This window comes from Amblyomma americanum, chromosome 8 (assembly GCF_052857255.1).
Source record: "Amblyomma americanum isolate KBUSLIRL-KWMA chromosome 8, ASM5285725v1, whole genome shotgun sequence".
In the NCBI taxonomy this organism is placed as follows: domain Eukaryota; kingdom Metazoa; phylum Arthropoda; class Arachnida; order Ixodida; family Ixodidae; genus Amblyomma; species Amblyomma americanum.
The window spans coordinates 9,780,840-9,804,042 of NC_135504.1; the positions used below are offsets into that span (position 1 = coordinate 9,780,840).

The 23,203-nt window shown below is 45.3% G+C and overlaps 1 protein-coding gene across 2 annotated transcripts in view; it reads left to right on the plus strand.

Moving 5' to 3' along the window:
- The window catches only part of Rcd1 (Reduction in Cnn dots 1), a 26,935-nt gene continuing 3,732 nt past the window's right edge, over positions 1-23,203 (plus strand). The window contains exons 1-12 of one of the 2 annotated variants that reach the window (XM_077633807.1): positions 1-352; positions 1,953-2,195; positions 3,353-3,511; positions 5,408-5,582; positions 7,292-7,393; positions 8,473-8,604; positions 9,304-9,537; positions 10,820-10,891; positions 11,427-11,498; positions 12,362-12,583; positions 13,166-13,369; positions 22,263-22,383. In XM_077633807.1, coding sequence (XP_077489933.1) covers positions 1,972-2,195; positions 3,353-3,511; positions 5,408-5,582; positions 7,292-7,393; positions 8,473-8,604; positions 9,304-9,537; positions 10,820-10,891; positions 11,427-11,498; positions 12,362-12,583; positions 13,166-13,369; positions 22,263-22,383 — 1,717 coding nt within the window. In that variant the 5' untranslated portion in view covers positions 1-352; positions 1,953-1,971. The remainder of the gene's footprint in view (positions 353-1,952; positions 2,196-3,352; positions 3,512-5,407; positions 5,583-7,291; positions 7,394-8,472; positions 8,605-9,303; positions 9,538-10,819; positions 10,892-11,426; positions 11,499-12,361; positions 12,584-13,165; positions 13,370-22,262; positions 22,384-23,203) is intronic. The other variant, XM_077633808.1, reaches the window with a different exon arrangement.

Genomic DNA, 23,203 nt, shown 5'->3' on the forward strand with positions numbered 1-23,203 from the left:
CAGTCATCGTTATGTTGTCCGTTTCAGGCTCTCAGCTATTGGCTGTGCTTTCAGGATGTGATTGTTTCGTGTATGTGGTGCGAGGTAAAACCTAAGGTCTGCAGTGACGAAGGTCTTGTGCGCTTTCACTGCTTGGTTGACTAGCTTGGCGTGCTTTGTTGTTGGCCCTCGGTAGTTGCCGCGAGTGCGCGTGTTACGACTTTCAACTGGCCTTTCTCGCGCCAATGTGTGTCACGCGCGGAGTTAAGGGAACTCGAGTTCCTGAAATTACTACTTCTGGATATAAATCGCAGAGCGACAAGAGCTACTCAAAGGAATATTACGTGTGGATGTGCATCTGAGTTGGACAGAGGTAAGTGAGGCTCACAACTGCTGAAATTTCGTCCACGGTGCACGACTTTGTGAGCGGGCAGAGCTCGCATCGTAGTCACTAATATGTCTTAAGGATTTGTTTCTTTTGCGGTAATTATCGTGAGGTGGTGCTTTGCGTATTTTTTTAAGACATGGGCAAACTTCACGTGTTTCATGTGCTTGCGTTCAGTGAAACGAAAGCGGAATATGTGTGTAGCTGCAGTTGACAGTGCTGAGTCTGCTGAAGAACTGTCTCTTTTCTGTTTCACTTGCTGATATCAATAACAGTGCAGAAATCAGCTTCACGTCAACAGTGCATGGGCAGTGTAGTTTGTAATGCACAGGATGGTCGGTGTTCCTCGACCAGAGAGAGAAGGTTTTCACACGTTCATGCATACTCAGGCTAGCACACACGTGTCTCTTGCATGTACAGCACAGTGTGCCAACCATATATGTGACTAGGTCGCCTTTGGCCACACTAGAGCACTTTAATAGTCGCCAAGGATATCCTGATGTGCAACCGAGACCAGCAAACAAGGCAGACATGAAAAGCACCATGAAACGATAAAACTGAAGCTTAGATTGTGAAAGTGAACAGCGCGAAGACTGGGTGGTGAAAAGGAACACAAACGCTACAACATACGATTGTGGGCTTGTTTTGTGAATGCACACTCCTGTAGCCAATCTGATGATCCCAAATCGTGGTGAGGCTTACTGCGGCTGTTGTTTAGCGGTTCACCACAATCATGACCTTTATTAGATGTGCCAGGGTGCGTAGAAACGAGTGAGAACTAAGAGGAGCTTCAGTGAGAGTATCCCCCCTCCCCCCCTTTAATTAAGGGCAGGGACACAGGTTTTTTGAGCATCCAGAAAACGGTAACCTACTGGTAACAGCTAAAATGCACATAATGCAAAGGCAGACATTTAATTTACCACCAGAAGGTTAAGCATCAACATAAATCCACCTAGATCTTCAAAATTACTCTAATCATCTATGGATAACTTATCTGTGTTCAGATAAGATTACGGAGATTATGCATGGATTAAGGAGTGTAGGACTGGTGCTGTCAACACCAGAGTCTGTGCACTTTTGGTCGGAGTTCTTTGATTATACCAGTTGCGAGACTCCCCCTTACGACTATTGCGTCAATTTGACTGGGCCAAAGTTTTGAGGTTAGCAGGCTGTCATGCCACATGCAGCATTCAAATGAAACAAACGTTGCAAAGTGACACCAATAACTGCCTGCCCAGCTCACATGTGGCACCACTGTCTCTTAACCTCAGTTAAGTGGCCACTGGGAGCAGTCTTGTTTCAAAGCAGTGTTTTGCAACTTGTATTGGAAGAGCTTTGCTTTTGGTCATAGAACAGTGTTTCGCTCACTTTTTGATTTCACTTGCATTTGTCACTACTTGAGAAGGTGTTTGTGCTGTAGCGTAATGGACTTTCTTTAATACAGACTTGCAAAATTCAAACCATTGGTTCGTAACTCCACACAATTTGATGAAGTTTCCGGCCCCCCTCAAATTCGAATCACAAAGATTTAGACTGTAGTTGGTTGTGGATCAAAAGCAAATTGTTGAGCTCTCTGTCCATGTCGCAGGGTCTGCCAGCCAGCTGCCATGTGCGCCGCAGCTCACCACTACCACTACGGGGATGGCCGCGCATCCAGTGCTGAGATGTACTTGCACCGCCTGTCGGGCCAGGAGAGGGAACCCCACATCGTGAGCATGGACCACAGCTATGCCAAGGCGTGGCACGCCCACCCGGACTCGCATCACGCCAAGCCGGCCAAGCTGCTTTTCATGAAGGATGTGTTCTTCTCCGAGAGCAAGACAGCAGTCCGGTACCTGATTTGCATTTGCTATCTGCGGTGCAAGCCTTCTCTATCATTTTAGCCTCGTGTAACCTCCATTGGCTTTCAGAATGGGTTGAGGAAGCCCTTATGTCTTGGATTCTGTGCCTTCCTGCCTGGCATGCATGCAGATATGAGTGTGCAGATGCATGGCCTGTGAAAAAAAAAAAAAATTCACAGGGACACCTAATTGCATTGTGTGTTGGCAGTGCGATAACATTAGAAGCTGTTGATGCCTTTGCCGGAAGTGGGATCAGTTCCCTCCAGCCAATGGGCAAATTTTATGACCAACCACACATTTTTTTCTCTTAAGAGAATTTTGATGCTATTGCATTAAAATGACAGGATTTAGAAATGATGATTGGTTCTAAAGTGAAACGCTCTGCCTTGTGCAGTTGCAGTACAGTCAGTCCCAAAATAAAGTGGGTAGAGGAAATGCTGGTGTTAAGGCCTGCATAGATTTGGCCTTGGGGAGCTGAAAAAAAAAGCACCCTGGGAAACCCACTGTGAGAATTCCTACTGCATGTAAGCTAAGTGATTGCTCTCTTGTTAATTCAGCCCACTTGGTTTTAAATTTTGGCTTTTATGTCTTTATGCTGTGCACCCCTTTTATGTCTTAATGCTGAGCAGGGGTGTGCTGTAACTTTCTGGGTGCTGCGAAATCTAATGGGGTTTTAATCTTTGGTTGTCGTTTACCTTTGCTTCTCAAGATTTAGATATAAATGCAACAGTGTTGCAGGTTGTTAAGAGAAAGCTGTAGTTCGGCTTGGCAAATGATCCACTGGCCTTCGTGGATGAAATTGCAGCGAGACCAGGTGAAGTACTTGCATACAGAACACACATAATTTTTGTTTGGGAAAATGTAGATTTGTGCCACTATATTTGCCTGCCTGTTGAATACTCCTTAAAAATTTCCTACATTTTTCTTTGCCAATAAAACGGCGCTCATTATATAGAAAAAATACAGTATATTTGCTGTTTGCACACTTGTATCAAAGAAACGAAGAAAAAGATAAGTACATACAGACAATGAGCTCATTTATTTGTGTGGTAAGATAGAAAAATGTCTTGCTGTTGTAATCTGGCTTTGCAAGACGTTGTGTTTCGGGAATGGCAATAAACGCTATTTTGTTTCACTTGCTGCCCAGCGAGAATGTGTCTGTGAATGTCGAGTCATGGAAGGCCGTGGCTACTCCGCCGTACGATGGAAGCAAGACACGCAGCCTCATGAGTGAATGTGAGCGCAGCGCTGCTCTCTCATCTCGCGTGGACGCAGACTCTTCCACTTGGGACGAGGACGTGAAGAGGTGAGGCCTTCTGTTGCTATTGGCCTAGCAGATTGGGATGGTGCCGCTTGGTCACCAGTGGGTCGCGTCATTTTTTTTATGCTGTGTGACCAGGAATACTGGGTTCCACGATGAAGCTGTGGGGCAGATTTTATAGTGAAGCCCTCCCCCTTAGACCTTACAATAAAATCTGACCCATAGCTTCATTACGTGACCCAGTATTTGAGGCCACACAGCATGGATAAGTGACGTGACATGCTGGTGACCACCAGTGATGCAGTGGACGTGTTAAAGGGACACTGTGGCCAACTTCATCTAATTTGTGTTCCGAGCGAAAACATTCTGTGGCCCTTTTTAGGTATGGTAATTTTTGTCCAGCAGGAATTCATTGTCGAAAAAATAGCATTTGAAAATTTTCCTGTCACTTTATTCAAACTCAGTGACGTCTACACCAAAAGGCACTCCGTGATCGCAGTATAAAGCGAAGGGTGCTGTAGCCCAGCCCTGGGACCTACTCCTGGAAAACAGTGTCAACGCGCATAGTTTACTTGCGAAATTGGTCAGTGATTGTGGCACTTGTATTTCATTTTTGGGTCTTTGCTAGCTTGTAAAAGCTCCGTTTTCAGTGAAATTAGCGTCTTTGTCGTGAGAATGTGGTAATCTCTCGATGTTAGCTAACTTAAATTAAGTCCTTGGTAGTGGACGTAAGGTCTATGACCTTACTAGCTGTCACTGTGTTAACTAAATGCTTTCGTTTAGTTTGACACCACTGCTACTGCAGCTCTAAGCTTGTTACAGTAGGGTTGCAAATGCCAAGGAACCTGGGGCAATGTGGGAGTTCAGTATTTTATTCATCATCGGTTGATCATCAAAAGGGTAAAGAAAAGGAAAGGAAAACGCTTTTCATTGTTCTTCAATTTTCCTCCTAAAATACAAATATAGAGCAAATGATTTAGGTAGACAAAGAAAGTTTGTTTAACCTTACTAGTATTACTATTTTATTACTGTAATAACCATGTGGAGACGCCCGTTTCAGGTTACTGTGGGCGCAGTGAGCGGAGTTTAAATGTGTCGTATTGTTATATTTCTTCGGTGTAGTATTGACTGCCCTATGGAGTTAGCTCAGCTCTCTCACTGTGTTTCAGCTGCAGACCTCTCTGCACGCATGCATTTTTATTTTATGCATTTCATCTTATATCTACCACTGGGCTGTCTGAAGTTAAAATTAGTGGTGCATTTTGTTGTCGAGAGTTAGTGCACACTTGGCCGAGGTATCTTGTGTTTCAGAAAAGTGTGGAACGTCTGGAGGTGTGTTTGCTTTTCGTGGTGCTTTAGTGAGTGGCTTCAGTACTTTTCATGAGCCACATAACTTTCCTTTGGTGGCCATGTGGTTGCAAAGGGAAGCTGTACAGCTTATGAGAGTTGGGGTTATTTGTTTACGGGAATAGTTTCTTTATCCACGGCAATCACTTGATGGATGTGGTATTCTCCTACTGAGCACGAGGCTGTTGTCTCAGTCCAAGCTGTGGTGGCAGTGTTTGTTTTGATGGAGGTGAAATGCAAGAGTAGCTGTGTGCAGGGATTCCAGTGTGTGTTAAAAAACCCTTGGTGCTGAAAAAGTTTGGAGCCAGTGCCACATTTTCATGCTTTGGAACGACTCTTTCAGCTTTTAATTTTTTTTAAATTAATTTTTTATATGCCTTCACATGTAGTGGATGCCTTTCTTTTTTTAGGCCTGTTATATTACTAAGCCCGGAAATCAGATTTGAGCAGGATATGTTATTGGGCTAGTTGGTGCATTCCTAGTAAAATAGAAAAGTTTGGTCTCATGTTCTTTGCAATTTTTTTGCCGAGTTCACATAAAATCTTTGATTTAATAAAAAGGTATAAAGAGAAATGAAATCTGGCTCTGTGCAGGCAGGGCTGGACCACTCCCCAGCACCGGGTGTTCAACCAGGTCACACGGCTTCTCCATGCTGACCGGTTGGCACGCTTGGCCTACAAGGGGAATGCCAACGAGCCGGTGCTGCGACGGCTGGCAGTGGACCGGACGGCACGCCGTCTCAGGCGCATCATGGGGTCATTTGGCTGGGTGAGGCTAAGAATCCGGTTCACAAAGCTTGGCACCTAACTAGGTGCGTTTTCAATGTGCACCATTCTGATGTGCACATTTGGTAACCTTTGAATGGACACTCTTCGGGTAACATTTATGCCTGTGCCCTTGATGAACTGAAAGGAACTTACCTTATTTACTCACACGTTGGTCGGCCCGCCACGGTGGTTCAGTGGTTATGGCGCTCAGCTGCTGTTGTGAAGGACACGGGTTTGATCCCGGCCGCGGTGGTCGAATTTCGACGGAGGTGAAATGCTACAGAGGCCTCTGTGCTGTGCAATGTCAGTGCATGTTAAAGAACCGCAGGTGGTTGAAATTTTTGGAGCCCATTGCAACGGCATCATAGCCTGAGTTGCTTTGATACATTAAACCCTCATAAACTAATAAGCTATCACATGTTGGTCGATATGTTGCATTGGTTAGCCCTCCAACTTTGGGTGGGGGGAGTTTAAACGTCATATAGGCCAAACAATAGCTCTGCGGTTGAGGGGATACAGTTTAGGTGACCAGCACTGTCGGAGTGCCATGAGAAACTCATTACTAGAGATAGAGCACAAAGACGCTTTGTCCTGGTGAACATGCGCGAGAAGTTTTTTGAGGTAATCGCCTCCATTTTGCTCAGTTCAAGTTCAGCAGACACCCTCACCATTTGCAGCATCCCCAGTGTTGTAAGTTAATGGCAGTAATACCCCGGGTGCACGGAATGCTTGGCATTTTTATTGCATGCAAAATGGCATTCCCGCTGCAATCCCCAGTATCGGATGCACTTTTCAGCTACATAGAAGTTGCATGCTGCCGCTCAATTTTTCGACACCTCTGCACACATGATGATGGCTTGCTTTATGTGCTGTAGAGGATAGTTGCCGATGTTCGGGAGGCACGAATTCTCCATGCAGCTGCACGATGGAGGGAAAGTTTCGTTTCTGCGATGAGACCTCTGAAGCGTGCAGTCAGTGAGATGGGGCTCTGTGCTTATCTTCTAATGGGACTTGAGAATCTTTAGTGTGTCTCTTTTGAAAAATAAGGGGCTTGCGGGTCCTTTGTGCAGCAGCCGTGGTAGCAACTGCCGTAGTTTATGAAGGCTTGAAGGCAGACAGAACATGGGGCTTTCAGCAGAGGCATCGTTGGCATCATATTCTGCCTTCCTTTAGAACAATGGAAGAGCGAGGGAGTCGGAATGTTTCTGTTTTCAGGAAATTTTTTTCATTGTATTCTCTTCTTTTTGTTTATTGTGATTATCATATTTTTTATTATTCCTATTATTATTTTCACAGATGGCCGCTGGCAAGAAGCAATTTTGAGTGTTGCTTATTCTATAAAGGTGTTCTTAATGTAGAAACTGTTTGCATAATTTTATGGCAGTAGCCTTATAAGGGACTTTCTAAGGAGCATGTTTGGCATTCTTATTTGCTTTAGGAGGTGGTGTCGCATTCTCCGTAAATCTTCCCCTAAGCTACAAATGCCTCATATCTTACGCTTTCCTAATGTGTTGTTAGGGCAAGGAACACTATCTGTGACAGCCTGTGCATCTTTTTCAGGAACGTAGGTGTGTATAGGTCCTGGTTTTCTGTGTTTGTCAAACATCATCACTTGTGTCTGCTCTTCTTTGTCCCGTCTGTCGCGCTGTTATGGATCATCGTCAGCACCAACTCGCCCAACAACTGGTATTGTCAATCATCACTTTGCAGGACATGAAGCTGCTTCAGTGGCTGCACCAGTTGTTGATGGAGAAAGCGTCCGCATCCTACTTTGCAGCCTACCTGGACGCTTTGCAAGCTCTGAGGGCCCAGGTGTGTCACCTTCGCTTGTGTTGGCTCAGCTTGTGCGTGTTGGCTAGTGTGGTGCCATGTTTGAAGAAGCCGTTACTTCTGCCTCTCTGCAGGTTATGCTGTTCATATTTTGAGAATGCAATGCTAGAGTTGTTTTTTTTCCACATCGTTCCCGGTTTGCTCTTTAAATGCTTCACCACTCTTGCCTGAAAGAAAGCTTTATCTTTGTGATTGTCATGTAAACTTGTGGGGATGCATAAAAACTTTCATTATCAATTTTCAAGCTAAATTGGATGAACTTTGTGAGCATGCTGACATAGCCAGATGTGCAATGAGGGAGCCTTTTTTCGATTTTGAATGATCCTGCTTTCTTTTGTGTGGTGGAAACCTTACGTTGTAAAGCTTACCACGTAAGGTAGAAGCTGTTTTGATTGCATTAGAAATACCATGAGACATGTTCTAGACATAATTTTTAGACCTTCAAAGTTTTATGCGTGTGTAGTCAGCAATGTAAACAACTGTAAATTGAGAGCAATAGCTACTGCATGCTGGAAAACATGACTGACAGACATCAGTCGTAATCACAGCTTCAAAGACTTCCCTCACGTGGGGGGATGAATGCTTATTAAAGATGTCATGCTGCATTCATGACAAAAAGATATGAGTGGTCAACATAGTAGTGTACTGTTACCCTTGTATGTAAATGAAAAACAAGTTGGAAGATGCCAAAATTGAGAATGGCTTTAAGTTTGCATGCTTATGAAAAAATACTACAGTTGGAATAAATTGGAAGGTTGAATCAAGTTGGCTCAAACTAACAAGAAGCCATTGCTCAAGTGTATTAAGTAACTGTTGACTTTATATGCCTTCAAAATGCTTTACTGCAAGTATTGGCATGGCTATCATTGTTGCATGTTCCCCCTGGGGGAAAAGTCCGGGGGCTTATTTGGTATTATCTTTTAGCGAAATCCACAATGTATCATAAACCATATGCAATGCTGTCCTGTGAACTAAATTGCAGTGCACATAAGATCATACAGTGATGAGCAACGAAGCAGGAAACGTTGTTTGTTAAAAGACGTGTGGTTTTACTGCCACAGATCCCTCAGCTTATTGACAAGTTGGTGGCGCGGTCGACGGTACCCGGGCGTGCGGCTGGACCTGATGCCCTAGGCATGCTGCTGCGACGTCCTTGGGACCCCGTGGCTCCCTTCCTGAGCCAGCACAAGCCGGTGAGTTGCCACCCTGCATTTTCGCATTGCAGAGCTTGGACCTAGGGTGCCCACAACTTTTTTTGAGCTAACATAATGATGTAGATTATGGGTTCTTGGTCTTTCTTATGTTTCCCGGTCTCCGTGGGTTCTCAGTATTTCAGTATGTTCGGCTACCGGATTGTGCTCACTTGTGAAGTCGCGGACGTCGTGTTTGTGTTGCAGATTTTTTCTTTTAGGTTTTTGGTTTCGCCAATTTAGCTTGCGTTGCAATCGGCGCAAGGAATTTTTGTAGGCAGTGCCTTGGGCTCTTTCTCTCCGCGGTTGATATTTGGGAACATGTACGCAACACAGCACAGTGTTTGTAGGCTTGTGTGCTGCTTGGAGGCAGTGAACGGGAGTTGACATCCTAGTCAAAATCAAGAAGAAATGGATTTGGACAGGGCACGCAATGCAAAGACAAGTTAACCGCTGCTCGTAAGGCTAATGGAGTGGATTCCAAGAGATGGAAAGCGTAGCAGGGGGCCACAGAAAGCTGGGTGGTGCGGATGAGATGGGGAAGTCTGCGGGGATGAGGTGGCTGTGGCTGGCACAGGACAGGGTTAGTTGGAAAGTTATGGGAGTGGCATTTGTCCTGCCGGCCGTGGTTAGGCCATTGATGATGAGTTCTCTAAGGACATCACTATGTTCCCATGTACCTCATGTTATGCATGTGTGCAGAAACGGCTGCCCTGCTCCCCTCTGCTGGTGGTGTGTCCAGGAGGCCCCCGTCTACATGCAAGCGGCGGTGGTGGTGCGGGTGGCAGTCTGCCGCGCTCCAAGTTCTGGACCTCCCAGCTGTCGGTGCTGGGCAAGCTGGTGGCTGTGAACCCCGTGCCACCCACACCGCCCAGCGCCAGCCTCAACCAGGTGCTAGAGGCCATGGTGGCTGCCACGCGGGCTAAAGTACTGGAGGTGCGTCTTCATAGGAGGAAGGTCCACTGCAGCGGAGGGATAAGTGCCACTGCGCTAAAGGATTTGGCCGGGAAGGGTTTGCACATAAAGAGTGCTGAGGCTCAGATGATGTCAAGGGAGGTGACGAATCTGGGGTCATGTTGTCCTAGAGTATTAATTCGGAATGATCACTTTTTTGGGATGCCAGTAGAACTACAGTATAATCTCAATTATACGATCACGGTTGATAAAGCTGTCGTAGAACAGCTTTTACGCCTGGGGGCCTTCAACCTCGAGTTGAAATAAATGCATTGAGCATTGAGCATTTTGGAATGATACGAATTCGGAATATGCCCTGGCCAGAGTGTATTGTGTAGAATGTGCAGAATTTTGGGTGTTCTGAACACTCTCCTGCTCCACTACGGATGATACGAACGCACAAAATGCAATCACACCCTCAAGTACAAAGTGACATCCACACATTACTGGTGCCGCAATAGCCAGTTATGCAGTACACAGTACGAGCAGTGATAGCTGGCATGCAGCCATAAATAAATCCCATCAGCTGTAGACAAATCTGTGTGAGGGCATTTACGATGATTCTCCATATGGACTTTGTTCAGTTTGGATGATGTGAATACTTTTTGCAACCCCATGGGATTCGTGTCATCAAGTCTCGCTGTACTGCCGCCCCTATTTTATACGACAGAAATTATGAGTTCCTGAATTCAGTTTTCAATCTCAGTGATGCTTACTATTCGAAAGCTATTAGCAATGGCACTTGCTAAGGAATGCATGGGACAACATTGCACTGCAGTTAATTTTTAGTGAGAGCGTAGTGAAGCATTTACTGTGGCAAACTGTAGTCATTGTTTAGGAAACTGCATTCGATTCGTATTCAAAATTCAGAATATTTGCCTACCTCTACCCTTAAATGCCATCAGGATGGTGTAGTGACTACAGCTTTGCACTGCTAGGATTGAGAGTTGCCTGTATCTCACCCTGGAGCCGTATTTGTGGCATTTCTTCCTACTTTCTTCTTTTTTGCTACTCTATAATCATTGTCGTCCGCTGCACTAAATGCTGCCGGGAAGCCACAGCTTACGATGGAAAACCAGAGGATTGGAAAGCGAAACATCACAAGCTGCAGTGCGTGACGGCTGTATCACTGCTAACGCACAGGAAGCTTGTCGGGCTCTAAGCTGCCCAAAAGTGCATACCGTAGATTCACTTTTTGTAGCAGTGGGTTAACTGGAACCTCATATGTGATTTATTTACTTTATTTTCGTTTTTGCATGCGCAGCTGAAGAGCCATTTTTCCTCGAGACCCATCATCTTGATTGGCTGGATGATTGGTGGGCTCGTTGCGTGTCAGGTACGTGCGCGGTTTTGGTAACCTTAGGAGTATTGCACCCTACCTTAATTACAAGGCTTCTAATTAGTCGTGGGAGCAGTCGTTTACTAATGATAGTTTTTTTCTTCTTTTATTAAGCTGCTGCCATCCTTTTAAGGGGCACTTTGCAGATTTGTACCAGCGACAAGTAGCACATCTACTTGCATAAGAGATTCACTTCTTTTTTGTTTTTCAAAATATTTCAAAATATTTGAAAGTGTGTGTTGTGCAGGGTTATGTAAGCAGAAATTTCTGTTTTCCCAACAAATATAGTGTGTTCATTTTGTAGTTATGTTAACTGCGTGGGTAAATGTGGTAATTATGCTTGTATATCAGTCCACTGCATAGTGTGTTTTGAAATTAAGTGAATGGTGTTATTACTGGTCTTTGCTCGAATTCCTTTTTTTTTTTTGTAGATTTGCTTGCTTATAACTGCCTTTTTTTTTCTTCGCATAGTTCCGGTGCACACTAATATGTGATGAAGTGATGGGTCGTTGCTTTCCACTGGTGTTTTCAGGTCTCTCTGTTGGAATCAGTGGCAGCCGTCGTGTGTCTGGGTTTTCCATTAGTTGGACTGAGTGGATCCCGGGTGAGTAGTGGGCATGGTCCCTGTATTGAGGTGCTTTTTTGTTTGTATAGTTTAGGGCAGATTGTGTCAGTGGCTTACCAAAACTATTTCGGGGTGAGAAATACTGGCTGGAACTTGCTCCTTCGGAGATGGGGTCATTGGTTCAAGTGAACAAAGGCTTGGGGGTCATACGTAGCGGGTTCTGAGTACTTAAAGGGACACTCAGGAGAACTGTATCATTTTTTTTTGTTAGCAAAATCTGATAGTTCGGCATTTCATGACTTTGTTGCCGCTTGTCCGAGCGCGAAAGATGCATTTATTTCAAAAAAATTTGGATTTGAAGTTGAAAAGTTTTTCCCGCCGCTCTGATTCAAACTCAGGGAACTCTTATGACGCCACGGCAACTCTTATGACGCCACAGAACGGAGTGACGTGAAACGTGTCGTGAACGCAGACTCCGTGATTTTTGACGGCTAGCGGTGCGGTGCGCTACCTTCCTTTCCCAGCCTCAGAGATTCGTGGTTACATGAAGTAAGGAAAATTCCTCCAAGGTGGCGTCTCTTGTCCTAGGAAGTCATCACGCTTGTACTTGCGAGATTGGCCTGTGGCGGCGATACCTGTATTTTGGTTCTTGCTATTTTCTACATTACAAGAGCTTTGTTTTCAGTAAGAGTGGCGTTTTTGTGATCAGGAGCTGGTATTCTATGGATACAAGCCAACATCAATTTCTCCTCAGTGTCCCTTTAATCCCAGTACACATAGCAGCCACAAGCAACAAGTTAAGCCAAGAGATAGGAAACAGCAAAACCATAGTAGAAGCAAGAATAGCTATTGCTCGACCATTCGGTGTAACCGAGTTGAACCGCTGTCATTTTTTTGGGCAGGATGTGGACGACCCACTGTTGGACAGCCACACGCCCACCCTGTTTGTGGTGGGCCAAAATGCCCTGTCGTGCGGCATGGACGAGCTGGAGAACTTCCGCGAGCACATGAAGGCCGAGTCTGGCCTGGTGGTGGTCGGAGGGGCGGACGACTCGCTCCACATGTGCGCCCTCAAGAAACGCCTCGAGGGCGTCACCCAGTCCATGGTAGACCGCTGCGTCCTGGTGAGGAGAAGTTGCTTAGTTGTTGCCTTATCACCTGGTAGTGTTAGGTACTTGGGCGCATTATATCACGCCTCTTTGAGAGGGTTGGCTTCAAGGCCCTACAGTAAAGCCTCCTACTTTTTCGACTCGCAGATGTCCATGTTTCTTGTGTTCAACATGTTCTCACACAGGTGGGCCATGCCATGTGTTGCTGCTGTGCGACCCAAATACTGAGTCTCGCGATGAAGCTGCAGGAGTGCTCAGATGTTTCAAGGACCCTGCAAAAAGCACACATGCCAAGTCACTATCGCCATATGTTTGCCGCTCTCAAAAGTTGGCATCGCCAGTGGCTCACTCGTGGGTCATGTTGCCCCCAAGAAAATTGAAGCGGGCAACAATGCACATTCATTAGGGCTCTGAAAATAACTTCCAGAGTGAATGTGTTAAACAAAACTTTTTTTTTTTTTCCACTGTCTATATCTTGATTTATAAAGAATTCTTCTCATATGCATCACCTTGTTCAGAACTTGAGAAAACTGTCGCTGCTGGAAGATCCGTATTTTGGAGCTGCAATTGTGAAAGTGCCCCTTGTGCTTCTTGCAGGACGAGGTGGGGTCGTTCCTGCAGTGGGTGCTAAGTGCACCTCACATGGGTCCGGGTGGGGGCGCTGCATCCAAAGCAGCTGGAGCAGCGGCGGCGGCAGCCGCAGCAGCTGCGGCTGCTGCTGCAGCTGCACGGCGACGTGCACAGCCGCCACTGCCCGACAGCTCGCACCAAGTCGCCCTTGGCCGTCGGAGGGGCCGACAGGTACTGTGTATATTTATTTATACAGTAAAAGCTCATCATTTCGAATTCCATGGGGACGCTGATGCAGTTCGAACTAACAGAATATGCGGTACATTGCGCTCAGGAAGCTGCCAGGTAGTGAGATCGCCCTAATTCATTGTTCTAAAATATTCAGTCATCACCTTAGCACCTTATTGGAAGGCCTCTTCTTCGTCTTCAAAACTGGATAAAAGGTGGGCAGCGTTCATCGTGTTTCAACTTGTGCAGCTGTGAGCTGCACTGGAGTCGCAAAGGACATGCAACAGCCTGCGAGCATGGTTGCTTGTCTGGAAAATCGAGCAGCGTGACGACTGCCGCTTTTTGGCCAAAACGATAACGAAACCTCCGCAACTCGGAAATTCACACTTGTGAGTTGCAGGCGTTGCACGACCGGTTAGGTCTAAAAGCAAAAGTCGCCAGGACAGCCGCATGTATGTTGCCCAGTTTTCAATCCTTCCAACCCCGAGTCGTACATTTTTGTGTACATATTCACAACCAATATTTCGGACTTTATGGACTCTAAAAGTTCAATTTTTTGGTCTCATATAGAAGCTAGCAATACTGTGGAGATAGTTTTTCAACCGAAAGTTCATTATTTCGGCTTAATATAGACATGAGCGAGCATTGCTGTCACAACCAACCTGTTCTCCGCTGCCATGAAAGGCGCCATCTTGGATTCAAATGGAATCGGCGGGCACTGACAGCATGAATCGAACGGACTGGCTTGGATAGGCTCGGCTATTTGTTCTTCATCGATGCTGTTTGAGATAATGGGATGCTGTCCGTTGTCATCGAGATGGCCTACAAAGAGTGCGTGATCGCATTGAAAACGGTAAAATGGGTCAGTGGGACAGCTGTAGCGTCCACCGCGGCTTGGACGAGGCCACCTGCAGTGCGGGGCAGGAAACGCGGCAGAAGGGGGGAGGGGAGTGCATACGGAGGCACTCGCTTCTGCTCGATTCTTCCCGCAGGTTACCTCTCGGTCTTTGCGAGCGTCGTTGCCCCATGCAAACTGACTGTTCTTGCTTCGTGCGGCAAGTGCAGTTGTTTGCGGTGCGACTTGCAGCCGCGTCACGCTGTCTGGTATCATGACTACAGCATCAGATGTAGTTTAATATTATTGCTTATAGGCGGAACGTGCGGAGCGGCGATGTTCGCGATTTTGAAAGCTGATTTTTCGCAGAAAAGTTATTTTTTGAAGCACACAGATTTTTCTACTGTTTGGTTTGGTTTGATTTATGGGGGTTTAACGTCCCAAAGCGACTCAGGCTATGAGGGACGCAGTAGTGAAGGGCTCCGGAAATTTCGACCACCTGGGGTTCTTTAACTTGCACTGACATCACACAGTACATGGACCTCTAGAATTTTGCCTCCATTTAAATTCCACCGCCGCAGCCGGGATCGAACCCGCGTCATTCGGGTTAGCAGCCAAGCGCCATAACCACTGAGCCACCACGACGGGGCTTTTTCTACTGTTTGATTATTCAGCTCATTTTCCAGATCCAGCCGAGTCCGAAGAATCGGTCAGCGACTGTGTGTGGATTATTTTTATATTTAGGGAACCCCATCAGCTTTCAAAATGGCGCTCAGGAACACTCGCACGTCTTGGCTTCCTACCCTTCCTGCCTGATAAGCATGCAATAAAGTGCACGCAGATCCACAGCCCCAGAAGGAAATGGCTAAATTCAGTTAATAATGACTGGCTGTATGACAAAACTGGTTGCTAGAGATATACAGTCAACGAACAGGGATATAATGAACTATGGGCTATATCGAAACTCTTCGTAAATATTTTTGACAAACTCAACAGATACTATATCGAACAGGAGCTTGGCAGGGAATTTCTTGCCTCTTGACAGTCGGAACAAAGACTGAAATTATTCTTCAAATGCTTGATGAAATAACAAGTCAATTGCTAAGCATATTACAAAAGCTCGCACTGTTACATTGGCAAGCAAAAACATGGTTGCCAACTGTTCTTTTTTTCTAATTTGAGTGTTGCAGATTGTCACAGACCAGGTAAAGTGCAATTGTGTGTGGAAGAAACAAAAACCTGTCTATTTCCACATTTTACGTACTGTAACATCCTCAGGCAATGCAGAATGATTCTTCAATAAAGTACTATAAGGCACTAACCTGTATGGAAGTTGTATCGAAAGGCCAACCAGATTGCCGGAGAGCATTACTGCAATCATTGCACTCCTTTTGCAAGGAGGTGAGTGTTTGATCGTGCATTGGATGCTGTCATGGCATTACTCTCTTGCAAAGCACTCCTTTATTGGCCTTGTGCGATTTCCAGCTGAGGGCATATATATTGCCTGCTGTATGATGCAATCCGTATGTCGGGTCTGGGAGCCAGTTTCTTGCTTCAGGTAGACTAAGTGTTTCTTGGTGATGATGCGTTATTTGATGCTATGAGCCACTGACATCCGTGCTGAATTTTTATTCCATTGGAAATTTCTCGCCACAGCCGCTAGCATAACTGCACACACTTGCACATTCGGAAGATGGCAGAAATGTGCATTCAGGGGTGATAATAAATCTACTTATATTAACATTGACCAAGCATTTCTCCCTGAGTTGTGGCACAAAACACTTGCCAGGATAAAGTGGATGCTTTTTTTCCATTGCCGTGGATGTAGAGGTAATCGACTTACGTTTATAGTGCACCTCTGCCGCTTTTCTCTTTGCCTGGTACTCTGTGCAAATGCTTCTACAGAAGAGCAGCTCCAATAGGGCAATTTTCAGCTACTCTAGAATGAGAATTAACATCTTCTAATGTGCACAATGTTCCAGGGTACAAGTTGAACAGTTTTACAAGGAGTCATGTTTAGCGGTCTACTAGTGCGTGTCATACTTTCTGCGCAACACGGCTGAAGCTAGCACAGTGTAGGGAGGCTTAAAGGCCCACTTCTTTCTGCATATTTTCTCTAGCTAGATTATTGCTCTGGGAAATGGATCTGCCTTGCATCATGTTGGCTGTCAGCATGATGCTGGAATCATATAAATTACAGAGCGGCATCGAGTGTTGTGCATTATGCCTCACTAGCAGGGAGGCTTGCTTGTTGGTTCGCACGGGGTTCAGTTTGCGTGCTATGATTCGCAGGCTGCACGAAGCACTGGCTGACGGCCCTTTAGCAAGAGTTGTTGTCGGGCTAGTTGGTCAGATTCTTCATTCGCCATAAGTTTTTACACAAGAAAGGCTACACATAGACAAGACGACAGTACGAGCGTTTTGTCTATGTGTCATCTTTTTTGCGCAAAAACTTACGGTCCTTTCTTTTTTTTTTTTCGAGTTTTGGGCTTCATGATCATGAGAGCAGTGTGGGCAGAAAAGCTAACCATGCCCTCATGCCACACATTGCAACTATTCTTAATGTGGGCAAACACCCTCGTGCTTGTGCTGCCCATACCCCAACTGACAAACTGGAATTCCTTTTTCATTCAGCATCTGCATTTCATGAGGACCTTGTCGATGTTTCGTAGCGAGTACAGTAGAATCTCGATGATACGCTCACGATTGATGCAGATTTTGGAATCACATGAATTCGTGAAATTCCCTGGCTGGAGTTCATGCACTGTCTACAATGAACAGAACAGAATTTCGAATGCTCTGAACAGTGTCTTGCATTGCTACGAATGCTGTGAATGTGCTGATGCCACAGTTTTCAGTCATGCGGTACGCACCACAACCAGTGAACAGTGACCACGAAGCCATAGATAAAATTCATCGGCCGAAAAAAAATTTGCGTGAATTCAAATTCATTTCGCATATTTCTGCGTACGGACATGGTTCGTTTTGGATTACATATACGGATTGTGGATGATACAAAATATTTTTTGCGACTCGATTCATATCATCGAGATTCTTTTGTAGTTGTAATATACTTCGCACGAGTGATCACATCTTGTCATCTCCCTCGAGCATGGACACAGCCGAGGTTGGCAAGCGAGATTGCTGGTGATGATGCTGAGTGGGTGAGAACTGTCACAAATTAAGTTAAAGTGTCTAGTATAAGCAGGGCCCTTTGTTTTTGGGTTTTGCCCAATTATAGACCTTGAGGAGACTTCTTAAGAAAATGTGGAACCCAATTACTGTTAGAAAATATGCCGCCAATAAAATCTACTTTGTCAGTCCACAATGTTGAAGACACAGCACAGAAACTAGCAGATGTCTCCTACTTTTTCTTGACTGGTGCTTTCAGTCGAATGTGGATGATTTTCAACCATATTTTAACGCTTGCTGTTGTGTGGCTTAACCAGAAGGTATCGTAAAAACCTGCATATAATACAAACCCGAATATAATACGAGGTGAAATTTTAGAGACACGAAATGGGAAAAAAAGATTTACCCGCATATAATACAAGTGACGAAAGCACAGAGAAGACATTTATTGACGTCAGGCCCGGCACTTCAATCACTTTCATCTTCAGGAGCGCTTTCTTCGGACAATTTTTTGTCCGCCAAATCATCCCAGAGGTACTCACCTTCTGTGCCATTGAGGGCGTTCGATATGCCACACTTCTTAAAAGGACGGCGCACAAGCTCCTCTGGGATGGTCGCCCACGCGTCCACAATCCATTTGCACAGTGTGGCTGGTGATGCCCGCTTCAGCTGCCCGGTCACGCAGAGTCGGCCAAATGCCAACGAAACGCGTCCAGCATGAGGATGGACGGGAAAGACAACAGTGCACCTGGCCGCCTACACCACACGGACTTTACCCAGTCGAGGACAAGACCCTTGTTCATCCAGTCTTTCTCATGGCCAATGTGCCATTCTTCAGGTCACGAAAGCTTCATCGCATCCCGTTGTACGTAAAAAGGGCTTCCTTCTGTCGTCGTCATCCATGAAGGCTTCCCTCGGCGACACCAAACTGCCTCCAGGCCGCACTGTTGCCGATGATCTCAGCAGCTAAAATCACTTTTCGCTTGAAAACAGCCGGGTACCGTTTTCGTGGCCCCGACATCTTGCTCCTTCACTACGGAAAAATAAAGAACGTGCGCTTCGCGAAGTGCGGTTTACACGTTCGCTGTCAAGCTGCGCACTCAACGACTCGGCAACAAAGAAACGACACCGTGGCGGTCGTGGCCACTGTGGGACCGTGGCGCTAGGGTAACGAAGCCAAGCCGCAGCCAGCATAACAACAAAGCTAAGCCGTAGCCATGCGGCAATAACGAAACCAAAACTTCGAGCACAACTTTGAAAATTTTTGTTTGGATTCGCAAATAGTATGAGGCATAAATTTAGGACGCTAATAATAGGAAAAAACCTTGTATTATATGCGGGTGTTTACGGTAAGTTGAAAAGCTTGTTTTAAAACCAAGAGGCCAGTACACAAGTTCTGACCAGGCATTTTATTGGGATAGTTTTCTGCAGCAGCACTACTTGCACCGTCTTGCTGCAGGGCTAGTGTGTGGTTACAAAATGGCAGTTTTGATGCTGAATGTATTTGCAGTATGCTACAAACAAAAGGTGGTAAGTCTAATGCAGATGCATGAGCGCTGCAGATAACGATGACAAAGGTACACAACAAAGTAATTGTAATGATTGAGAATGAGAAGAAGCATCTGATTTGGTAAACTTTCTAGATTGTTTATGAAAATAATGAGCTAGAAATAAGATGCACGATATCCTGTAAAAATTGAGGGCTAATACTACTAGTTCATAATTTTCACTGAAAGAAAATAAAATTAAAAACTACACTTCTGGAACCTTCTTTTTAATCACATAATTTATACCTGAAATTGACAAACAGATCCCATTTTTCGCTGTTGAATTCGGTAAAAGAAAGAAAAACTCGGAAACAAGGAACTCTAAGTATAAGCAATAGTGTTGATCAGAATTCAAATGTAACTTGTCTGTTATTAGCGAATGTCTTTTACATTCAGTGTCTGATACAAAAGAGGTCCACTTTACAAGATAAGGTGGCTGATCAAATATGTCAAAAATGTTTCTTAATCGTAGCACTTCCTAGTCAAACACCAGTTGATGATGTTGGTGATCGTGGTGGTGAATAGTGGACTTCATGTGCCAGGGTAACACTGTGAGCTGTGAGGCACACCATGTAGTGTTGGCTCCGGGTTAATCTTGACCGCGTGGGGTTATTTAACGTACTCTTAACATCACACGGGCATTTTTTGTGTTTCGCCACCGTCAAAGCGATGCTGCTATGGCCCTGATAGAAATCATTGAACTTGTTTGTTTGAGACACGCGTTACAAATTCATCCTCTCTGTAGGAAGAAATAAAAAAAATAGGAAGGTTATCCCATCTGTCGTCAGACTATATGGCATATGGCTGCATTTGCTCAGTGCTTTCCATGAAATACAGTTGAACATCTGAAACAAATGATCACACTGTGCAGCCCATTAAATAAAATAACAGAGATTATGTCTGTGTTCCGTTTTTTTTTTCTTGGGTACGTGTAATCGGATACAACCGAAGGATGAACCAGTGAATGCTGCTGGAAGAGGGTCCTCCAGCAGAGAGAGCCATTGTCATGGCACTAGGACTGATGTCGTCAGTCGCGGGGCCTTCTTTGAGGGGCATTTTCCGCTTTGTTCTTGAGTTGTATCCAACTGTAGCTTTCACTCTTGGTGTCTCTGAACTGCACTTTCTGCACGAGTGTTTCCACTTTGTGTAAGCTGCAGCTGAATGGCATGTCAACTCAAGACACTCTGATTGAGGCGTTTCTGACGTCTCTGTTTTGCTTGCAGTTTTTCTGATGATGGTTCACCTATTTACACTCACAATTGCTAAATGAGGGTTGTGCATTCAGGTCCATACATTTCTTGGCGGCAGCATTGCACATTACGAGTGAACAGACTGCACCAGAAATGTCACTGAGCTTTTAAATACATATGAAGGGTCCATCAATGCCAGACTTGCGTGTGCGCATGTTGGGGGACTGCTGGTCTCTGCTTATCTGACAGCTGCGGCGAAAAGCTAAATGGCAGCTCCAACTGCCTGCGCATTGCATGCATTTAGAGTGATGCAAGGTTGTTGGAGAAATGTGTTTTTTGGTGTGGAGCTAAAAATATGCAGATGCATATGCAGCATACACTGTTTCTGCCAGCCGCCCAAAACAGAACAACTATTCGTGAAATTGCATGCTCAAATTTTCTGTTTGAGAGCACTGGGAACAGCTCCGTCCTCATATTGTTCTTAGCACAGTTTGATAGTTTGGCTTGTTGCTACTGTGTTGCCGCTCTTTGGGCAGTGAAAGACAAATTTATTGCTGAGAAATTTGAGCATTTTTTGCCGTCTCTTGATTAAAACGTGGCGATGATAAAGAGCACTGTGAACTCTATAATTGTTGACTTAAAGTGGCTGGAGACGTGGTCAGGGCTTGGAGATCTGCAAAGACACCACTTGACGCCATTGCAGTTTGCCAGTGGAAATGGCTGGTGGTGATGATATCTGGATTTCATTTTTTGGCATTTTCTAGCTTGTGAAAACTGTGTAGTTCAAAGTAGACTCTTTGTCATTAAATCATGGTAATCGATGTAAGTCAGCTTAGGTTTGCTATCAGTGGCCTTTTAGAATGGAAGAGACAAGCAGTGTGGATGTGACACCTTGCCCTGCACCTTGTTGCCTTCCACCGATGCCTTTTCGACTTCGTGCTTCACCTGCTTTGTGTTGGGGCACTGACTCTTCCATGACCTGCTGTGCCGAGTAATCTTGTCGGAAGGGTGGCTGTGTAGTCATGATAAACAGGGCTATGTGGTCACACATTTCTAGCAAGTTATTCTTGCATGGCCTTTTTAATTGGCCATACATGCCTGGCACAGGGCTTTGTTCTGTGAAACATGGACCCACCTACCTGCAAACAGGTTGAAGAGGCACTTTGTTTTACTTTTCATAATTTCCTGTTGTCTTACGAGCTGAAACAGTGTCAGTACTTCAGCAAGGTTTACTAGGAGCACGTCGTGTTTCATCTGACATTTTTATCTGGTGACAAGCCACTTGTACAAACCTCTAGCTTTCTAACAGAGTCATTGGCGTCCTTCAGTTGCTTTGGATTGTTGAGGAATGGTTGATTTTAGCCTATTTCTAAGGCCTTACTTTTTGACCATAACATTTATTAACTATAGCTAACTTGTACTACCTTGTGTCTCATGCATTACAGCCTCATTGGCCACGGTGTTACTAACTGCCAGTTACTAATACTACTACTACCGTATTCACTCACATAACAAATGTATTGAAATAAGTAATGCTATATATAAGTAATGAAAAACAGAAAATTTAACTTTTCTACAGTAAATTTCAGCATGTTATAATGTGCCTCTCAGATCGTAGCACAAATTTTTGACACACACAAAAAGCAAGAAACTGCCAGACTTGCCTACTGTGCCAGGTAATGCAAGAGCCCGCTGTCACGTTTCGTGATGCAACTCACGTTTCGTGATGCAACACACCCTTTCCACACTGTGTCAGTGCAGTGCCCTCTTGTGTTGTGTTGTAGTGCCTTAGCCTCTCCCTCCATGCTGCATTGTAGTAGCTGCAGACCCTCATCCTCTGTGTTCCCTCTCACAAGAAGCATAGTATACCAGCTACCCTACCCCGTTCTCCTCTTCTCTCATAGCTCCTCGCTGTACGGACGTCTGCGCCAACGCTGTCGATCCCGAGTCTTGTGCCGTTAACAGCTGTTGCAGTGAAAGTGCATCTATTATGCGAGTAAATACCGTAATACTGGTTGCACAAGTTGCTCACTGTAAGGACAAACTGTCTGAAATCACGATTGTCCCTCCCACAGGATAGTGCAGTAGGAGGAGGCTGCCTTTCTGTAGTTCACTACTCCTTTCTTCCCCACTCTGTGTTCTGTCTGGGGCCCTGACAGTGCACTGTCTCTGCTTTCTGTGTGCTCCGCCAGTGTCGGCCTTATTTCTACCAACAACCACCGGCCGGTTCTGGCGGGAGCTGCAGCATGGACACCACCCCTGGCTCAAGCCCAACGGCAGCCAACTTTGCAGCGGCCGCCGCTGCTGCCGGTGGTAATGACGGTTTGTTACGCTCCTCTGTGTGTGTGTTTGTGCACGTATAGTATGTGGAAAGCAGGGATCCACAAATCTTTCTAGCTGTGGGAAAACCCCAGCGGTTTTCGAAAGGTACTCGAGAACCTTGCATGCCTTGGTTTCTGTCTCTTCCTGTCCAACATGTATGCAGATGCACGGCCCCTCAAAAAAAAAAAAAAAAAGAGCACAAATTCAATTAATAATGACTGGCTGTTTTGTGAAAAAGTCTGTGATAAGTAGTTGCAGTGTGGCGAGTCTTGAAAAATAAAATCAGTAAAGAAGGGGAGGGGGTTTGAAGCATGCAAGTACAAGAACTCCCGTCACCTTCGAGGAGTTCATAGTGCTGGCAATGCAGAACTAGCCGTAATGCATGGCCATCAAGCAGACTGGTCACATGTATGCCTTTGACAAGGGCTGTACAAAAAGCATGTACTTGACAATAAGCCTCGATTGTTGTGTAGTTGGTGTCAGTCCTTTGTGTTCTCTTTCCCTGCTGTTTGTGGCGAGACCTGTTCATTTGTTCAGTGAATGTACCAAGAGACTTGGTGTCACTTGTTTGCTTCCTAAACACTTCTGTGTATACGCAAAAACAATGCGAGCAGTAGTTCTGCGACGGCGACAACAGCTTTTTTTAAAAGCTCATGTTTGGCTGAGTCTGAGCTTTCCCGACATTCTGGTGTGTATAATGTCGAAAGCTCTAGCTCTAGCTTTCGTCACCCTATCGGTGGAAGCCTTCGGTGTGGATGCCTGCTTTCTGTGGCACAATCCGGGTGTTCATTTCTTAACGCAAAGCCTTTTG